This window comes from Populus euphratica, unplaced genomic scaffold (assembly GCF_000495115.2).
Source record: "Populus euphratica unplaced genomic scaffold, PopEup_1.0 scaffold20.1, whole genome shotgun sequence".
Lineage (NCBI taxonomy): Eukaryota > Viridiplantae > Streptophyta > Magnoliopsida > Malpighiales > Salicaceae > Populus > Populus euphratica.
The window spans coordinates 1,490,553-1,509,968 of NW_011499854.1; the positions used below are offsets into that span (position 1 = coordinate 1,490,553).

Sequence of the window (19,416 nt, forward strand, 5' to 3'; positions counted from 1 at the left end):
TCCCTTACCCTTTTTTTTCCCTCTTTTTCTGTTGCATTTTCCCGTATTTATTATTCACGCTGCTACACCTGAATAGTGAAAAATAAATTAATTTATTATTCATCATTTCAATAAAAATGTCTCAGAATAGATCCAACCTAAATGCATTAAATCAAGCTTGATATGGTAAAATATAAAAATATTTAAAAATATTGTTTTATATTATATTTTATTTAAAAAATTAGTATTTAATATTATTTAATAGTATTATATAATTATATTATAAGAAGATCGCGTAATGATATAGTATTTATAGAATTTGATAGCAATCTCAATTTTATTTCTGATAATATTTACTTGATGTTATTGTACGCTCAGATAGCTATGAAATCTATATTTCTTATCGGATAGATTTTATAAACGATGGAATTGTAGATAGTTTAATACAATACTAAAAAATACTTTATATAAAGTATTATTTATTTCATTATGTAATAACAATAGTTAAATCTATAATATTTCAATTAAAAACCATCAATATTAATATATGTATTTTTTTATTTATTTTACAATTTCAATTTGAAAAGTAATCTTAATAAAACACATTAAATTACTTTTTATTCAATTTTAAGTCTAACCAAATATATTTTTTACCAAACCAACCTCATCTAAAATTATTCTTTATAAAATATTATTTTTAAATCACAACCACAAAAACTATTACAATATCAAACATACTCCAGATACTACAATTTTCTTTCGAGGATGTAGTTAATTACATTTTATATTTTGGTGGAGTTTCATGATGAGAATGTTGATCTTAGTATCAAACTATGATTTTTTAATAATTATTTTTGTAGGGATTTTTAAATATGTCTGGTTGAAAAAAGAAAATATCCTATTCCACTAAATATATTAAAAAAAAACAATGGAATGAAATCTCTGGACTGTTTGTTTGTTTTTACAGGTTATAGGAAATATAATTTTTTTTGTTTTAAATTATTTTTTAATAATTTTAAATTGTTTTAATACATTGATATCAAAAATAAATTTAAAAAAAATAAAAAAATATTATTTTAATATATTTTAAAGTAAAAAAAATTAAAAAACCATTACTATACTATTAACAAGATTTTTAAAGCTGTTTTTTTCATTTCAAAGGTATTTAAAAAAATTATTTTTTTTCTTTTTTTATTTTTAAATAATTAAAACAAAATGTAGTGCTGTTTTTTGGAGTATTAAGACATCAAATCACTCACCGTCATCTTAGGTACAGTCGTATTGAATGGAACCACGTGCATTGGAGGTAATAATGTACTTCAGGTATTTTCAAGAGAATGGCGTTCGCATGCGGGGTTAGGGATGAATTCTCCTGAAATAATTTTTTAAGGCGAAAAACAAAGAGGCCTGCTCTTTCAATAACTAGAGATGATCAAAGTTCTTTGCAAACGTTAAAATAAAGGATCTACGGGTCACATTATCTATTATTTCACCATAAAGCTAAAAGATATGGTTTTTTATGGTAACCACATCACTCTTTGTTCTCTTATATTTTATTGTTTTTTATAAGGGTATAATTTTTGAAAATTTTCAATTTATTCTTTAAACTTTTCTTTTACATATTTGAGCTTCTATTTTTTTTTTTTTAGGGTTGAATTACAAGGTAAAGGGGTGCAATGCAATACATATAAGTGGCGCGGTCGAATTTGTTGGTGAACTATATTTTTATCCCTTGTATCTATTTTTTTTTTGGTTATAAAGTGACAAATCTTTTGTATTTTTTAAATATTCATTTCAATATTAAACTTTAATTTTATTACTTTTTAATCTTTATCTCATAGTAGGAGAGAGAGGCAATCGCTGAAATTTGATCTAAAAAGAGAAAGACATTGTTTCAATGATTCCATTTACGAAAATATTAAATTTTTATTTCAAATGGTTTCATTAGATGAGAAATGTTTAAATTAAATATTTTGTTACCTTAAAAATATTTTAAAAAGTACATATTTGATCGAGAGAAGAAATTGAATTTTAAGTTGATTTTTGATTCTGAATTGATTTTTTATCTTTTAAAAAGTTAAGGATAGGTTGAATAATAAATTATATTATTTTACTAGTTTAGTTAGAAATTCATAATAGAGTTAGTTAAGGATCGAGATGGAGCTATTATTTTATTGTTTTAATAATATTTTTAAAAAAATTTAAGGATAGGTTGAATAATAAATATTAATTTTTTAATAATCAAATTATGTTTTTACTCTCTATCTATTAATATTGTATTTAAATTTATAAAATTAATTAATATAATTTTCTAATAATAATTTAGTTAGAATCTCGAGAAAGCTAGATTTCAATGTTTCAAGGAAAAAAAAAATCAGTGGGATCCACGGTAGAATGTGTGGCCATAGACTATTGTGTATAATACATGACCAAAACAGTTGTAAAAGAGTCAAGCGTCCGACACAGATGATGTGGCCTTGCAAGTGCATGGTACTCTTGAGACTTATCAAGTCACGTGCTGGAGACGCAGAATGTGACGTATGTCGTCTTCTTCGAATCCCAGGAGAAATAGATTTTTTTAAGTGTAATTGTGGTTTTTTTAAAATAATTTTTATTTTAAAATATATTAAAATAATATTTTTTATTTTTTAAAAAATATTTTTAATATTAACTTATTAAAATCATCTAAAAACACTAAAAAAAATATTAATTTAAAATAAAAAATAAAATATTTTTTAATTCTTTTAAAAATATAAAAATATAAAAATTAAAGAATGTGACCGCGTATTTCAGAATTGGGATGAAGCCTTATTTTTCAGAATTTGGTCCTCAAGATCTTACATCGTGCAAAATTAGTACCTTTTTTTCTTTTATTTTGTTTAAAGTGGTATGAGCTTAAGAAGGACATTGCAGCACGCGAAAATGGGTTGAATCTCGGTTTCTAAGTTTGACAATTGAACAACATCGAGAATTAACCTTAAAAGAAATTAATAATAAAATCGAATGAAAGAATTAACTTGTTCTAAAACATAAATCTCAAGGACTTTCAATGACAAAAAGATCTAACTACCTAGATGGGAATTATTCCTAGTATCAATATGGAGTCCAAAGCTCCTTAAACCTCTCATGCATTTTAAATATTGTAATGGTTCTTGGCCTTTTTTTTCCCCCTTTCTCTCTTATACTTTTAGGGATTTAACTTAACTTGTAAATCGATTTATTTTTCCAATTATTATCCAAGATTTCAATCCCATATGAGATCATAAGTAAACAAATAATTTCTTAATATGCTATGGGGATGGCTTGCATCAAACTCAAACTTGGAAAAACTTTAATATGAGCACACAATTTAGGAGTTGATTAAAGTTTAGGGTTGATAATATTTTATATCACTTGTAGTTTTTCAATTAAGGAAACAGTCGGAAACCAGTCAATGCAAACTGCCGTGATGGGTGGGATGGCATGCAAGGCATAATTCCGTGGAGGACCCATCAAGAAACTTTGACTAGTTTGCTTTATGCTTGTGGTGGCATTTGTGTTTTTTATTTGTGTTTTTTAAGACATATATTATTATTTTTTTATTTTTTTAAAATTTATTTTTAATATTAATATATTCAAATAATTTAAAATAAAAAAATTATTATTATTATTATTTGAAAAACACGGCCGACGTCGCAAAACAGGCCCTCAGACGCGATAAACAGGCCCCAAGGAAAAATGGCAAGACATAGAAGGAGAAAAGAAAAGGCAAATCAGATTTCACGCGGACAGGCAAACACGGAAGACACTCTTGGTCTCACTACCTTTTCACTGCTTGGTCGGTGTGATTAAGAATGTGAGAGAGAAAGAAACAAAAGACCACCTTGGTTTCTTGAATCTCCCCCTCCCTGCCTCTCTCCCTCTCTTTCAGCTTCTAATTTCCGCTATCAACGCCCTCTTTGTATCCCACGTGTCACTCTCTCTGTTTTTTTTTTTTTTTTTGTATCTTCCGCATTTCAGTTTTCTATTAATTATTATATAAAATTAAATTCCAGTTTTTGGCTGTTGTCTTGCATACGCAAGTGTGCTTCTTTTTCGTAGTTATCAAAAACTAGAAACGGGTTACTTGTTTTTTGTGAGCTTGGAATTAGGAAGTGGTAGCAGTTTGGACTGAAAACACAGGAGATTGAGTTGCTCAGTGAAAGAAAGATGCTCTATAGCCGTGAAATTTTGAATTTCTTAGGAAGGAAAGATGTGAGGAAGATACTCAAGAGGAAAGACAGTGATGCTGGTGAAAGAGGTAAACTTTTTAAGGAATTTGTTTAGACCCCATTTCTTTATTTTCTTTAAATTTCTCGAAGTTTCCTTCTTTGTTTGATTTGCATTGCTTCATGCCACTCAATTTATCAATTTAGCTTATGTTAGAATCAGTCTAGCAAGGCTTCTCTAGTTTTTTTATGTAAATTTTGCTATTATTTAGTTGCTGCAATTGCTGTTTTTGGAGTATGTGGTTGGTTTTTCTTGTTATATATATGGGTTGTAGCTCCTTATCCCTGTTAATTTAGTGGCTGATTTTGATTTTGATTATTTTTTTCGAAAGGGATGAAAAACAACTGAAAGATTGTAGAGTTGCCTGCCTAGCTGCTCAAAATATGGGATTTTGCTCATTATATATTTGCTTTTCACTGTTGTCAACTTTAAATGTTAATGAATTTTTTTTCTTTTTTTTTATTTAAAATCCACTCGTCTGCTCAAGATATGGTTAATTAGTTTATCATTTTGTTCACAAAAGGTGATTGCTTTGCTCATTGGCTAGTAGCTTTCCGTGTAAACCGTGGAGGTTTTTGTTACAGTTGCTTGTCGATTGATCCTCATTTTCATCTTTGTGCTCATCAATGCAGGAAGAGCTTTGGAAGAATTGCGGTCGTCTTTATTTAGCAGATTTCGCTTTTCTGAAAGCACAAAGAGACATGAGAAACGATCATGTGGCCCTGTCCTTGCACTTACATTCAACTTCTTGGTTGCTGTTGGTATTATTTTCATGAACAAATGGGTTCGTATTCTAACATTTGCAAATGTGTATTGCTATATCTAATTGAAACAGCGTCTTTTTATTGCTAAAAGTAGAAGCTTCTTTGAGTTGATTTAACTTTTTTTCTCTTTTCATGGCAGGTGCTTCAAGGAGTTGGCTTCCAGTTTCCTATATGTCTTAGTTTTATTCACTATTTACTAAGCTGGGCACTGATGGCCATTTTAAAAGCTTTCTCTGTACTTCCTGGATCTCCTCCGTCCAAATCTACTCGTTTATCTTTATTCACTCTTGGATTTGTTATGTCCCTCTCTACTGGCCTAGCTAATGTTAGCCTGAAATACAATAGGTCAAATATGGCATTCCCATTTTCCACAATTGTGTAGTCCTGTTTATAGTGTCATGTTTAATATGTTTCATGATTTTTTGCAGTGTTGGTTTCTATCAGATGGCTAAGATTGCTGTTACACCGTCGATTGTTTTAGCAGAATTTATATGGTTTACAAAGAGAGTTTCTTTCTCCAAGGTAAGTTTTTGCTCATACCCGTTTAAGCACTTCTGCACAAAAATAGGCTTTACCATTTGTTATGGTGATGAAACAATCTGAATATGAAGGCATTGATCTTTCTCTTGTTCATTTTCAACTGATTGACTTGTGGGAGAAAGATCATTCATGTGTGAAGTGCTTTATAATTTTGAAAGTGGCACAGAAAGTATCAACATGGACTCGTATATGGATAGCATTTGGAGTTCCACTTTATTTGGAGAAATGGTCTATCAATGAACATTTTTTTCATGATATGTTGGGCTTTAGAAGTGGACTTGCTCATAAATGCTGTAGTCTTGTATCATTATTACCTTTGTGAGACTAAAATCTGCTTTGGTAGTTGATTTGAATGGCAAGTACATGTTGAGCTTATACTTTCCATCAATAAAATGAGTACCATTACTTCTAGTTTACCTGTTGAAGGACTAACTTGCACCTTCTAGGAGGAATATAATTGCAAGTGTTAATTTCTTTGTTTATTTTGTTTAAAGTCAACCATCATCTTTAAAATGTACTTTCAAAATCATGCATTGAATGAGTACCCATAAATGGCTTTGTAAGTTGATTCTGGAAGTTTCCTTGTACATGGCATTTCTATGAGGTGGGAATTAATGAGTGTAGAGTGACTAATTTCTGCACATAACTTAAGTTGACACTATCCCCTGGGTTCTTCTATGAAATCTTTCAGGTGGTTGCACTTACAGTTGTCTCTATTGGTGTTGCTGTGGCTACAGTAACTGATTTGCAATTCAGCCTCTTTGGTGCTTGTGTAGCATTGGCATGGATAATTCCTAGTGCAGTCAATAAGATTCTCTGGTCCACTCTGCAACAGCGGGAGAACTGGACAGCCTTGGCGTATGTAGCAGACTTTATTTAAAGTTTTTCGTTGTAACTCCCCTCTTTTTCATTCCTTACCACCCAATAGCATTTCCATCTTACATGACTTGTGAATCAATTAACAGGTTAATGTGGAAGACTACACCAATTACATTGTTTTTCCTTGCTACTTTGATTCCTTTCTTCGACCCCCCTGGTGTCTTCTCCTATGATTGGAATTTCAGAAACACAGCACTGATTCTCTCATCTGCTGTTCTTGGCTTTTTGCTTCAGTGGTCTGGTGCTTTGGCGCTTGGGTAAGCGAGCTCTCTTCATTCTTTTTACTGTCACAGGCCTCAGCCTGTTCTGTTCATGGTTGCCAATGCAGTATTTTCAACCTCTTCAGTTGTGGCACATTAATTATGATTTATAGTTGTAGGATGTTGAGTTTCAATTGCTTGGGTGAGAATTCCCCATTTTAATGGTTTTGCACTTTCTTTGTTGAAGGAAAGAAACTCAACATTTTTATAGAACTGGCATCTAGTGATTTATCCAGTACTGTCCTTTGTCCTCAATTTGAGAACCGAAGTTGCAACCTTGGTATAATTGGGGAATTCTCAAAAAATTGCTGAAAAGTTTTTATTCTCCTAGGAGGTTTATTGTAATTGAACTTGCTGTTAATATCTACCTTTTTTTCTTCCCCAGTTTATTCATTTTATTGCCTTTTTGCAAACACAAACATATCTGTTTGGTTTCTTACTGACATTATTTCCATTTCTGTGGTCACTTTTTACCATTTTTCATAATGAATGACAGATGTAGCCTGACTTGGTTTTAATTCTGACAAAAACATGACTTGGTTTTGTGCATTTCCTGATTACTGTTTAGACTAGGTTTTGGTGAATTTTCTATAGTAAGCAAGAATAATAATAAAAACTTGAACGTAATTAAATATGAAAAACTATAATAATTGCACTGTTGCTACAAAATCAAAGAATAAGGATGTTTCTTACTTTAATCTGTCCAAAATGTTCTTGAAATGCTTTGCTAATTGGTATAAGATTATTTTCTGAGGCTTAGACATCAAATCTGTTGATAACTGTAAATCTACTGATACATCAGGCCTAAGAACACATAATTAAGTTCTTTCATGAGCAAGGATTCCATATTTTCTTGTGATGAAAGGCAGATAAAATAAGGAGTATCATGTTTTGGTGGATACATGAAGGACAAAAATGGGATGGGGAAAACCCGGGGAGGGGGGGGGGATGTGGAGGAGAAAAGGTGTAGAAGATTCTAGAAAAACCCTGGAGGAAGCTGTGACTCCAATTTAAGAGAATGCTTTGCAGTTTCCATTTTCTGACATTTCAGATAAAGATATTGCTGAAAGGGCCAAGAGGACGATGCTAGAAATTGTTCTTGTTGGGTTATTTGAGTGCCATAAATATTGAGAATGGACAAAATGGAATCTGTTTTGAAGATTTGAGAAATTGCAGTTAAACAAGGAATGCAAAATGAGATTAGCTCTTGAATGTTCTCAGAGCCTGTTGTTGGCCTCGAGATCTGGGCAAATGTAAAGCATAATCTGTTCGTGGTTGTGCAATCATGGGCTTGAATGCGAACCAGACTTGCCCATGATGCTCTAAAGGTGGGTAAGTGATTAGGACAAGTTTTACATATAAGATGGCAATTTTGATTTGGGTAGTACAATTATCTATTGGTTACTAGAGAATGGTTTCTTGTTGCGAGGAATGGTTTGTGCCATTAAAGCTGTCAAGTATACCTTGAGGTGAATTTTTTTTTAAAAAAATTGAGAGTGTTTGCTTTATGTAGCAATTTTGGTTGGTCAGGAAACAGTATCTTGATAAAAAACATAAAAAATTACCATAGCCAAGATGAGAACGTTAGTACATGCCTTGAAATACAATAAATGATTGCATAATTAATGAATACATGCATGAGAAGGTAGAGTGGTGCCTATTGTAGGTAAACTAAAGGAAGGGTATCTAAAATTCTTTGGCCACTTACAATTTATACCAATGGATAATCAGGTGATCAAGTGTTCTTGCATTCAGATAATAGGAGTGAAGAAGGGAAGAGGTAAACCAAAAACAATATGACATGACGCTTGGTCCATGACATAATTGCATACAGGAAAATGATCCATCTAGCCAGTTCTAAACCTCTTGCTAGTTTGTAAAAGGGTGCTGGACCATTTGGTTAAGCTGTGTTCTAAATCTACTCGAGTTGTGAGGCTTGGTGTCTGAAATTATGCCCCATTGTTACAATGAGAGCATATAACAAAATTTTTTTAGCAGGCCCTTAATTGCGTTGGCTCATTGATTATGATTACACAGTTGGGTTGGGAGGTCATTGATCTTGGAATGGTATTATAAGTTTGACATCATTGTTGGTAGTTGCAGAATGCTTAATGTGTTTTGTGTTTGTTAAAATGCAAAAGAGTTAACAGGGGCTAAATTTTATCACTTTGGCATTAGAATCTTTTTCTTAAATCTTCTTGAAGAGACAAGTACCATGTGATCATATAGATGTGAAACTGATAGGCATAGGAGCAACATTGATTTAATTGGAAGAAAAGGTGAGGTAAATTTCAAAACACAGACATTCTATGAAATCTGCACTAATATAAGCTAACAAAATTTCAAATCCACCCCTTTGCAGCATTGGATAATTCATAATAAAAAAAATTTAAAGCTTGTTACATCTGTGGAATTCTTGGACCAGATGCTTCTATTAGTAGGATTTCAGGCTAAAATTATGTTTTTACTCTCATTGACCTTGGATTTCAAAGAGCCGTCTTCTCCAAAACCAGTTTATGACTACTGAATTCTGACCGGAAATCTACTGCTTGACTATAACCAGGAAAACAAGATATCCCTTCACTGTGTGTTGTCTTTATGCTGAGAGCAAATATGTTTTCAGTTCTGCTTGTATTTGTATTGATTAATTTACATTTTATAGATTCTATAGCCAGAGTGTTTGTTAGTTATGAGGTTACAAACAGGAGGTAAATTGTTACAAGAGCAATTTTTGCTAGGAAATCGTTAAGGGTGTCAAATAAGCGCAGTCTTAAAAATAACTGGTACCTGCTTAAAAATTTAGTGCAAGGTTGATATTGAACTGGATTCAATCAAGAGAGTAGTAAACAATGTAAAGGGTCCTAACTGTAAGATGCAAGTAAATGAGAGGGTAGTGTTATAAGTCCAATTGTTTTAGGAGGAGAGAAAAACAAGACTGTCTTTTCCTTTAAAACAATCTTAATGATTGTTCCTCAAAACCACCCTATACAATGCCACCTCTCCAGTTTTCAACCTCAATGCTGCATGCCTAAATAACAATCAGGCTGCTGATTGCTATATGTTCATATTGTTGTGTGCTCTGTCTTGCTGTATCCTTGTATGTATAAGATGTCACCATGCGAACTAACTTGAAGAATGGAAGTCCGCAGCTATGTCTTTAAGTTAATATTATTTTACTTGCTAAATCTTAAAGAGGAAGTTATGATAAATAAACTGGACATATCTACCTGTTGGATTTCGAGTTGGATGTTTGGTTCTCATTCATTTCATCTCATTTAATTTTCAGGGCGACGTCTGCTATTTCACATGTTGTTCTTGGTCAATTCAAAACATGTGTTGTGCTTCTTGGAAACTTCTGCATCTTTGGCTCCAATCCAGGAATGACCAGTATATCTGGTGCATTTATGGCTATTGCTGGCATGACTGGTTACACATACCTCAATATACACAATCCAAAGCCACAAACAGGAAAATCGTCTCCCAGCAAATCTTCCACACAATCCAGATTGAGTAAAGAAAATGGAGATGGCCATGATGGCTATGGTGGAGAATCTGTGTAACTCATCTCGGTGAAGATGGCTTATTGGCTAACACGCAACAACAGGTTTTTTTCTTTCACTTAGGTGTTGCTTCATCTATAATTTGTTTCAAATCAAGGTGCTCTCTGTTTAAATTTTTAGAGGACTTCTAGAGTAGTCAGCTGACCATAAATTTGAAGTAACCCATCCTAAGGGCTTTGTGTGCTGATGCTGCTCTTAAGAATGGACCAACATTGTATATATAGGCAAGTTGTTTGGTTAATTACACAAATATCTTGATTTGATTATTGTAGTTTGTTTTTGATTCTTTTTACCTGTACCAGCCGTTTACTGGTTCTTATTTCCGTGGTAGCTCTTCTTGCATAAAGTCAAAACCCTTCACAGAGGAAGGTATTTCTTTCCATGCATCAACCTATCTTCATGTGAAGACGGGACCCTAACTGATGCTATTGAATGTGGGTTTTCTAGCTAAGGTTGACTAACCTGAATGTTCTGGGTCTTGCATTTTCTCATTTACGAGTTTCCTTTGACTTGATTTCTGCATGCTGGGCTTGACAGCATACCAATTGATGTACAGCTGAAGGCAACTCAGTTCCTAGAAAGATGAAAGAATTATAAAGATGTCGATCAAACATGACGTTCAAGTATGAAAATTGAAATCCCTTTTAGACGGTGTTCCTCCTTACTAGGCATGCATGATCTTTCTTCATGGATGATTTCTTAATAACAGTGGAATAGACAGAAAAACTAGGCAATGAAGAAACAACTGAAATCTTTTGTTGTTTTTTGTCATGTGACGATAACCGAACACTATTTATAGATTATACAGTTTTCAGTCTAAAAGGATTTTTGCTTCTATTTTTCTATTATACTAGATGATTAATTTGTGTGTTACTTTATTTTTTTATTACTTTTATATTTGAACACCCAATTTTATTAATTGGATATTTTTTTATAGCGATTAATTTTATAAAAGAATTGTTTTCACATTACAAGTTTTGTTTAAGAATGATGCTTAAATTTAAATAAAATAAAATTGAACAACCAATTTTGCTAACTGGATGTATTCTATAACGAGTAATTTGTATTATAAAAGAACTATGTTGACACTAAAAGCATTTTTTTTTTAATAATAATACTTATATTTAAAAAATTAACACCCAATTTTGTTAGTTGGATGTGTTTTATAATGACTAATTTATATTATAAAATAGTTATTTTTGTATTAAAAGTCTTGCTTAAGAATAATAATTATGAAATTAATGTGATTTTTAATAAAATATTAATATTAATTTATCTAACTTAGATATCATCAACTGCAAGAAAAACCTTACAAATCCTCATAGCCCACTTACCAACGAGGTTTTTAGGCGTACAAATCTCATGAATCTTCCCGTAGTTGTTTTTTAACTAAGAAAAAGGGTTTGCTTTCAGCCTTACATGCGAAGGCACTTTTTTCCCCACCGCATAAAGAATTCCAGTACAAAAATGGATCAAGTCCAAGATTACGAATGGCACAAAGCCATAGAGGACAGGGGCTAGAAGGCATCTTGGTAGACCAGTCCAGCCTGGAGAAAAAACAAATAGCCACTGGCGAGGCAAAAATGGAAGAACTGAATTGTGTAGAAACAAAACTGTTGATCTGAAGATTGAAAATTCATATTGTAACAAATGTTCTCCAAATTCAATGATGGATTTTTTCAGTTCTTTCTATGAGAAGCTCTCTCTACGCCGCCCGCGATTCCCATCAACGTACCTTCTCCGAGCCCCGAATGCTAAAAAGTTCCCGAAAATGGAGATGTGGTGCTGTAACTTAATTGTAGACCTGTGTCTTTTTCATTATTATGAACACAATCCCCTGGGAGCTTAAAGCTTTGCCCTGAAGTAACAAAACATAGGCTCGAGCAGAAATACAAGAATAGTTCCAAATGCATAGCAGAGTGGCGTTAACCTCAACCTCTCACCTTCCGTTATCTAGCAGTATTGCTGCCTGTTGAGGTCCAAAACAAACACCGACTCCGGCCTGATCAGGACAAGGTAAAGGAATGCTCACGAGGCAGTGGCAACAATGTTCTTCGTTAACTGAGGCATGGATGCAAGGAATTAGAAACAGCAGAGCACGTCGAATGTGATACCAATATTTTCCAAGCTTCACCCATCTAGAATGGTTTCCCACTAGAGAAAATCTATCAATCTCATAAATAGCACAAGCTGCGGGAATTAATTACCATGATGCAAGGCAGCAAATTCATTACTAAGAAGAGTGCTGATTTAAATCTGGAAAACACTGTATGGAAGAGAAGACAGCACCAAGTTAGCCACCCTGTTATCTTAGCAGAAACGAGCATTTTAGTATATTTTATAATTCATGATGTAATAATAATAATCAAACAAAATACGTGGGCGCAACCTCTGATCCAACATTCTTCACAAGTAGCGAATACTAAATAAGGATTTGTTTAAAAAATAAAAATTTAGTTGTGGCACGAAAGGCGCATTGCAAGTTGAGCATTTCTTCGAGAATCAAATCCTTTTCTCATATGGATGCGAGTGATCTTATACAAATTTAAATTAAGTTAGTGAGCTGTTTCTCATCCACTTTTCTTACAATTCCCACCCCCATAGTTGCTTCTTTCATTACCACGTATTAATTAAAAGAAACTAGGATGGTAGAGGAATTATTATAGCTATATTTATAGTATCTCTATTTTCATTTTTACTAAAGATTTAAATATAAAATCACAATTTTACCTTTCTCAACAAAAACAATTGGCCTGGCTAACAAGAGTAGTATGGTATCCAGGCATTAGGCATAGAGGATAGCAAAGAAATGTTATCTGCAACAATGGGAGGGAAGTCCCAATCAGCTAGTTTTGTGATTTGGATCCTTGATTGCAAACAAAACTGCCGCTGCATCACATTCAACAAAAATGGGATGCGGTGGGAGAGCTTCCCTGAGTGCCATGGCATTCCATTTTGAGCACAGAATAAAAAAAAAAACATGAGCCACCAGGCTCCTCCTATCCACAATTTTGTTAAAAACAAACCCTAAAATCTTGTAGGGTTGGTTCATGTCAATTTTGTACGCTACAGAGTTTGGTCCCTTGGGCCCCGATACATGCCCTAAGGAGCCTTGCCTTGCCATTTGAATATTGAAACGTTGGGGATGGCAGAAATTGACGCAATCTCCAGCGAGGTCTGGTAGGCGTTGAAACTCTTCGCCACGTGTGTTGCTAATAAATTACTCAACCTTCAAGCGCTGACCTAAACAGAAATCATTATTGCTTGAACCATTGCAGAGTTTCATTCGTTGGATCTAACAAAAACCCATCCAACGGCTGGAAATTCCACCTGCTATCCCAAGTTGAAAATCTGAATTGTGGGTCAACAGTTTTACTTTTCATTTTCTCCCTTCTTTTTTTAATTAAAAACAAAAAGTCAAACAAAAACCTCCATGGATTAATTAGGCTTCCCCCGACACCCTCCACCACTAAAGTATCCTCTCTTTGCCTTATTACCCCCTTTGCTTGCTCGGTGTCCATGGACTTGTCTTTGTCTCTTTACCTTAATACCCCGTTTGCTTGCTTGATCAAGGAGTGAATTATAATTTAGTCTTTGTAGTTTAAAAAGTCAACAAGTTGGTTCTCCAATTAAGGAAAAATCACATCCAATCCATTTATTTTCATATATGTTAAAAAATATTTATTTCATAATAATAATAATAATCAAATTAAACAACAAGTTTATATTTAAAAGCTCCATTAACACACACGAGCTATAATTACCGAGTATTTATAATAAACGAGGGAGATAAATAAAAAATAAATGGGAGAGATAAAAAATAAAAAAACAACGTTGTCTGCTTAGATATTAATTAAAGAAATTGTTTGGTATTGAAATATGTAGTTAGATCCAACAACTGAAAACAAAGTGTTTGGATTGTAACGCGTACATGAGTATGTGCACAAAGAGAAAACAAATGTTCATAGGAAACTTCTCAACTGATAGGCTGACATCCAGACAAGAAAGTATCAAATTCCTCGTTGCAAGGTAAAGGCACGTCTTTGACCATAACATAAATCATCACATAGTTCATCTTTTTCCACGCATTATTAGCAGTAGCTCTTTGACTTTTATTACAAACTTTTATGCTATAGTGCCTCTCTTTTCAAGTACAATTGAAGGATTTTTGTTTTTGAGAGCTTTTTTAGTTTTAAAATGTATGAAAATAATTTTTTTATTTTTTAAAATTTAATTCAATTTTAGGATATAAAAATAATTTAAAGCTATAAATATTTAAGAAATTTATAACAATAAAAACATAACCTCGGTTAAATTAACTGGTAATTTTCTTTTTTTAAAAAAATATAAGTTTATTAAATTAAATGAAGTCACACATTGGATGAATAGAGGGGGCAAAACTACTCGAAATTTAACGGGTAAAAAAATTATACTATAATTTAAAATCCAAACAAGCAATTAGCGATCATTATAATTATAAGAATATAAATAATTTAATATACATTGATTTCAACGATGTTCTAGCCAGTACTCACCTTGTTAAAACCCATAATTAAAAGTCCAAGCTAGCCAGGAGACTTTATAATTTCTCATTTGTAAATTAGATGAATTAATAAGCACTACTCCATCAGCTTGCCTTCAAAGATGTTTTAGCCATCACCAAAACTCAAATATCTGTCAACCCAATTTTAAAAATAAATAAAATATTACTGTCTCTAGATCAGTTTTCTAGTGTCTGGGCTGTGTTTGCACTGAAGTTTAAATAAATTTATTTTTTTATTATTAAAAAATAATAAGTGTGTGTTATCTCATGTGCATGGATAGTCTGTCACCCACTATGACCATTGACTATCCCCCAGTCTAGGAAAAATCAAAAGCTACCTCCACCACCGTGACAACCACCATCAAACCACTCGATTTCCCCCTAACCTTTCTTTTCTTTTTATTACACCGCTAGGTCCCACCACCTGCCACTTTCGTTTCAGACTTTTCTTACAAGTCCCCCTCTCTCTCATGCAAAAAGTCTAACCATTCTCCACCCTTAGATTGACATTTCCATGTTGACTTTGCATCCCTTCATTTCTCTTTTATAAACCTCTTCTCATCTCCCATCTTCTCCTCCTCTAAAACAAGACACCACCCCCTCATCTTCGTCCTCTCTCTTTAGCTTCAAGTGCTGGGTTTTGTTCTTCTTCTTCTTCGTCTTTCATCATGGCTGTGGATCTAGTTAGGTATTCAAAGATGGAAGATCAGATGGCTATACACGAAGCTGCATCAGCTGGGCTTGAGAGCATGGAGCACTTGATCCTTGCACTCTCTAACCGAACTCGACAAAGCCACCAACTTGACTGCGGAGAAATCACAAACTTCACCGTCGCTAAGTTCAAGCAAGTCATCTCCATGTTGAACCGGACCGGTCATGCCCGTTTTCGACGCGGACCAATTTCTTCTCCTTCTTCCTACCCGGTTCCCGTCCGACCTGTCCCTCAAGAACCTCAAAAACTAAACCTTGATTTTGTTAACAGTAATAGCCCCCCTAAAGCTGAGTCGAAGAATGACCTGTCTTTGGGTAGTCAGTATTCAAAGGATAGCCTTAGCTCTGGCACCACTACCTCATCCTTCGTGTCTTCTGTTACAGCTGATGGGAGTGTCTCTAATGGGAAACAAGGTGGCTCTTCTCTTTTCGGAACTCAAGCGCGATCTACCGGAAAACCACCTCTCTCATCGACCCACCGCAAGAAATGCCAAGATCATGCCCTCTCCGCCAGAAAGATCTCCTCCGGTGGCAGCTGTCATTGCTCCAAAAGAAGGTAACGATTATATACCCAAGGAATAAATGATAATTACGAACCGGAAGGACATAGTAATTTGTTTTTTCAAACAAAGCTCAGAATATTATTAGGAATTTTTGAAGGATGGAATCTAAAAATTCTGATTTCATTTTGTTTTTGTGATTTTAGGAAATCAAGGGTTAAGAGGACAATAAGGGTGCCTGCCGTGAGTTCCAAAATTGCCGACATACCAGCAGATGAGTACTCATGGAGAAAATATGGTCAAAAGCCAATCAAGGGCTCACCATACCCAAGGTATTATTTTATTTTATGCCTTAATCATCCGCCGTTAATCATGTTTATGTCTTTTTTGACCCAGTCTATGATCGTCAAATAATAATTGTTTGCGTTTTCTTCTTGTGTAGAGGGTATTACAAGTGTAGCAGTGTTAGAGGATGCCCAGCAAGGAAGCATGTGGAGCGTGCCGTAGATGACTCGGCCATGCTTATTGTGACTTACGAGGGGGAGCACCGTCACTCACATACTCCGTTACCGGAAGACGTCACAGCGAGTGCTGCAATGCGACACGTGTTTCACTCAACATGAGAAGTGCTGAAAAGCCAATGATGGACACGTGGTGAATGACGATCCGTCTTAGACGGTAGCGAAAGGGCCCGGACTCTCTGGCCGTGACGGTGTCTTTGAGAAGAGTCGGAGAAGGAGAAGGGCTGATAGACTGTAAAAAAAAAAAAAAAAAAATTGAAAGAAGAAATGAGGGGCCACATGCAAGTGGCTTGGGGATTTCAAATCTTGTGTAAACAAACAAAAAAGGTTAATGTAGAACAGAAATTGAAAAGAACCATTATGAAAATTCGTCGGTATCATTAATTAATTCATGCTCTTTTTTAAAGATATGGGATTGGATTCTTGGATGGAAATCTTTGGAGTGAAGGAGAAGAGGTAAAAAAAGACGTGGGTGGGATTTAGAATATCTTGCAAGTGTCATTTAGTCAGAGGAAGGTCAATGGAACTTACAGGCATTGGGGCCATGACAGCTATGGAGGCGCTGCTGGTCGACGACACCCATCACATATGCTCCTTGTTTTTTTATGAAAAAAGAGGATACGATTATTCTTCGTTCATTGGATGCCCTAGCTTTCTTGGGTTTTGAATAGTGGTGGGTCTTCGGGGGTTTCGAGTGTGTATAAATTAATGGATCAACGAGTCGGAACCATTGAAAAGTATAAGAAAGTTGACTATCTCGTAATAGTTTTTTTTTTTTTTAAAAAAATTATTTTTAAATATCAACATGCATATATCAATATTTGTAATGCGTCAAAGAAAGGGTTTAATTTCATTGTGGTTAATTGAAATGTAATCTTTAGATAATCTTAAATATTTAGAAAGAAAGAACAACGATACGAGTATTTTGATATATTAATTAATTAAAGAGCTGGGGATGCCCTTGGTGTGGAGAGAAGAGATGGGCGTTTTTTTTTTTAAAAATATTTTATTTTTTTACAAAATTAATTTTAAATCGTTTTGGCTTGATGATGCAAAAAATAAAATCTTAAAAATAAAACAATATTATTTTAATATATATTTTTTAAAATATTTTAAAAATCAATCAATTACGAAAATTCTAAACACTAATGTCATGTCGGTGACAGCTGAAAATTGAGTTTCATGCACGGAGCAAACACCAAATCCTCCATTTATTATGTCAAATAATAATAATAATAATAATCCCACTAACGAAGTTTAAGTGGTAATGGATTTCCAAAGTTGATGAGCCTTAAAAAAGGTTGTCTGGGCTTAATAATACTGGACCTTGAGGATTGGATGGGCTATTTACCCGCCTTCTTTGAACCAATTTGGATATCGTCACTCTACCGCTTTGTATAGCCACCCGTCTCCTCCTCCTCTTTCTATTTAATTCCACGGTGAGGAATCCTTTCAAATTAGTTTGTATAGGATATTTTTTACAAATATTTTTTTGTTTAAGATAATATATTTAGATTAATTTTTTTATATCAGCATATAATATAAAAAACACTAATATAATATCTTTTCATATAAAACTCACTTTTAAGATTAGGTTTCAAATATGCCTGATGTATTAAGAAACTTAATAAAATTCACCTAAATGCTTACCACTAAAATTTAAACTCAAGATCTTATATACTATCTAGACAATCACTGGTCCTACTCTTAGTTTTAAAAAATCTTGAATTTTTTAATTTTAAATTGATTTTTTAAAAAGTAAATCGTTTTAATATGATAATATTAAAAAAAATATTATTTCGATATATTTTTCAATAGAAACACCTTAAAAATCCATCTATATTGCTGTTCCAAACATCGCACCTGGAAGGATTTTCTTTTGCTGCCAAAGCGCTAATGGACCTCCCAACTATTTTCATAAACTAAGAACAGCCTCTCATCATTTTTTAAAAAATAATCAATTACATTGAAGTTATTTTTACACGACGAGATTAAATCCTTTCCAATGAAATAAGCACTTACAATTTCATATTATGTGAAGATTATTTCTTATATTTTCTCTTGTTTTATATGATTGGAACTCAAAAATAATAGTTTAAAAAGAAAATCTAATTATTATTTTGGTTGATATCTCAAGAATTAATAATTAATTACCATCACCTTTCAAGTGTAGTTAGAAAGAGGAGAGATTATAACCTCCTCTTAAAGCTTGAAGCGAGGTGTTGAATTCCAGATCTGAAAAACATCCACGCCATTGAATTAATTAGGACATGAATAACTTTTCTGAACATTGACCTTAGTACAACGCAAGCTTGTCTGTAAAAGCACTTCCATGGACAAGCATAATATATTTAACATGTTAGTGCATACGTACGGCCACATGCATGCCAGGTAAAAAGCCCACAAGAACTACTCGATTTTTCTTCTAATATATTGCCCCCTCTCCTCTTTATTAGATATTCAGAGTTTATTAATGGACAAATTGATTGCATCAAAATCCATTCTTAAAAGGAAAAAAAAATAAAAAATAAACAAGGTATTAATTTCTTCCGGAAATCATTACACTCATGCTACACTAAAGAGATTAAATTAATACACCAGGGTTTATCATAAAATAATAATTACAAATACTTAATTAGATTTAAATCTCTCTTAATTATATATAACCAAAATACTTGCAATATTTGTTGGGATTCCTCTTCCTCGCATCCTCGAGAAGCAAAGGTTCCAAGAGGGTTCTTTCACGTGTCTTGGCTGATTGTCGATTGATAATAATTATATTTACTAAATTAGCCCCATGATTTGTCATGTATTAACCACTGCATCATATCCCGTCAAAGATAATCAATAAGATTTGTCATGTGTTCCCAACAGCTTTTGTCTCTCACCTCCACCAGATTATTATTATTAT

The 19,416-nt window shown here is 33.3% G+C and overlaps 2 protein-coding genes across 2 annotated transcripts; both read left to right on the plus strand.

Moving 5' to 3' along the window:
* Positions 1-3,678: 3,678 nt before the first annotated feature.
* On the plus strand, positions 3,679-10,576 carry LOC105122575 (uncharacterized membrane protein At1g06890-like). The gene is made up of 7 exons (XM_011021787.1): positions 3,679-4,258; positions 4,860-5,011; positions 5,131-5,336; positions 5,420-5,513; positions 6,223-6,389; positions 6,497-6,667; positions 9,957-10,576. The coding sequence occupies exons 1-7, from the start codon at positions 4,168-4,170 to the stop codon at positions 10,228-10,230; spliced, it is 1,155 nt and encodes a 384-aa protein (XP_011020089.1). The 5' UTR covers positions 3,679-4,167; the 3' UTR covers positions 10,231-10,576.
* A 4,700-nt stretch (positions 10,577-15,276) lies between these two features.
* On the plus strand, positions 15,277-17,260 carry LOC105122576 (probable WRKY transcription factor 11). Its single transcript, XM_011021788.1, has 3 exons — positions 15,277-16,040; positions 16,191-16,316; positions 16,427-17,260. Exons 1-3 carry the CDS (start codon positions 15,442-15,444, stop codon positions 16,605-16,607), a joined length of 906 nt encoding a protein of 301 aa, XP_011020090.1. The 5' UTR covers positions 15,277-15,441; the 3' UTR covers positions 16,608-17,260.
* The last annotated feature ends 2,156 nt before the right edge of the window (positions 17,261-19,416 follow it).

What these genes read in the sequence shown, in the direction of transcription:
- LOC105122575 (XM_011021787.1), top strand. Translation starts at nt 4,168, where the DNA reads ATGCTCTATAGCCGTGAAATTTTGAATTTCTTAGGAAGGAAAGATGTG. An exon ending in AGAGAGTTTCTTTCTCCAAG is followed by an intron (nt 5,514 to 6,222) that starts GTAAGTTTTTGC and finishes GAAATCTTTCAG; the next exon opens with GTGGTTGCACTTACAGTTGT. An exon ending in TCTGGTGCTTTGGCGCTTGG is followed by an intron (nt 6,668 to 9,956) that starts GTAAGCGAGCTC and finishes TTTAATTTTCAG; the next exon opens with GGCGACGTCTGCTATTTCAC.
- LOC105122576 (XM_011021788.1), top strand. Translation starts at nt 15,442, where the DNA reads ATGGCTGTGGATCTAGTTAGGTATTCAAAGATGGAAGATCAGATGGCT. An exon ending in TGTCATTGCTCCAAAAGAAG is followed by an intron (nt 16,041 to 16,190) that starts GTAACGATTATA and finishes TTGTGATTTTAG; the next exon opens with GAAATCAAGGGTTAAGAGGA. An exon ending in AAGGGCTCACCATACCCAAG is followed by an intron (nt 16,317 to 16,426) that starts GTATTATTTTAT and finishes CTTCTTGTGTAG; the next exon opens with AGGGTATTACAAGTGTAGCA.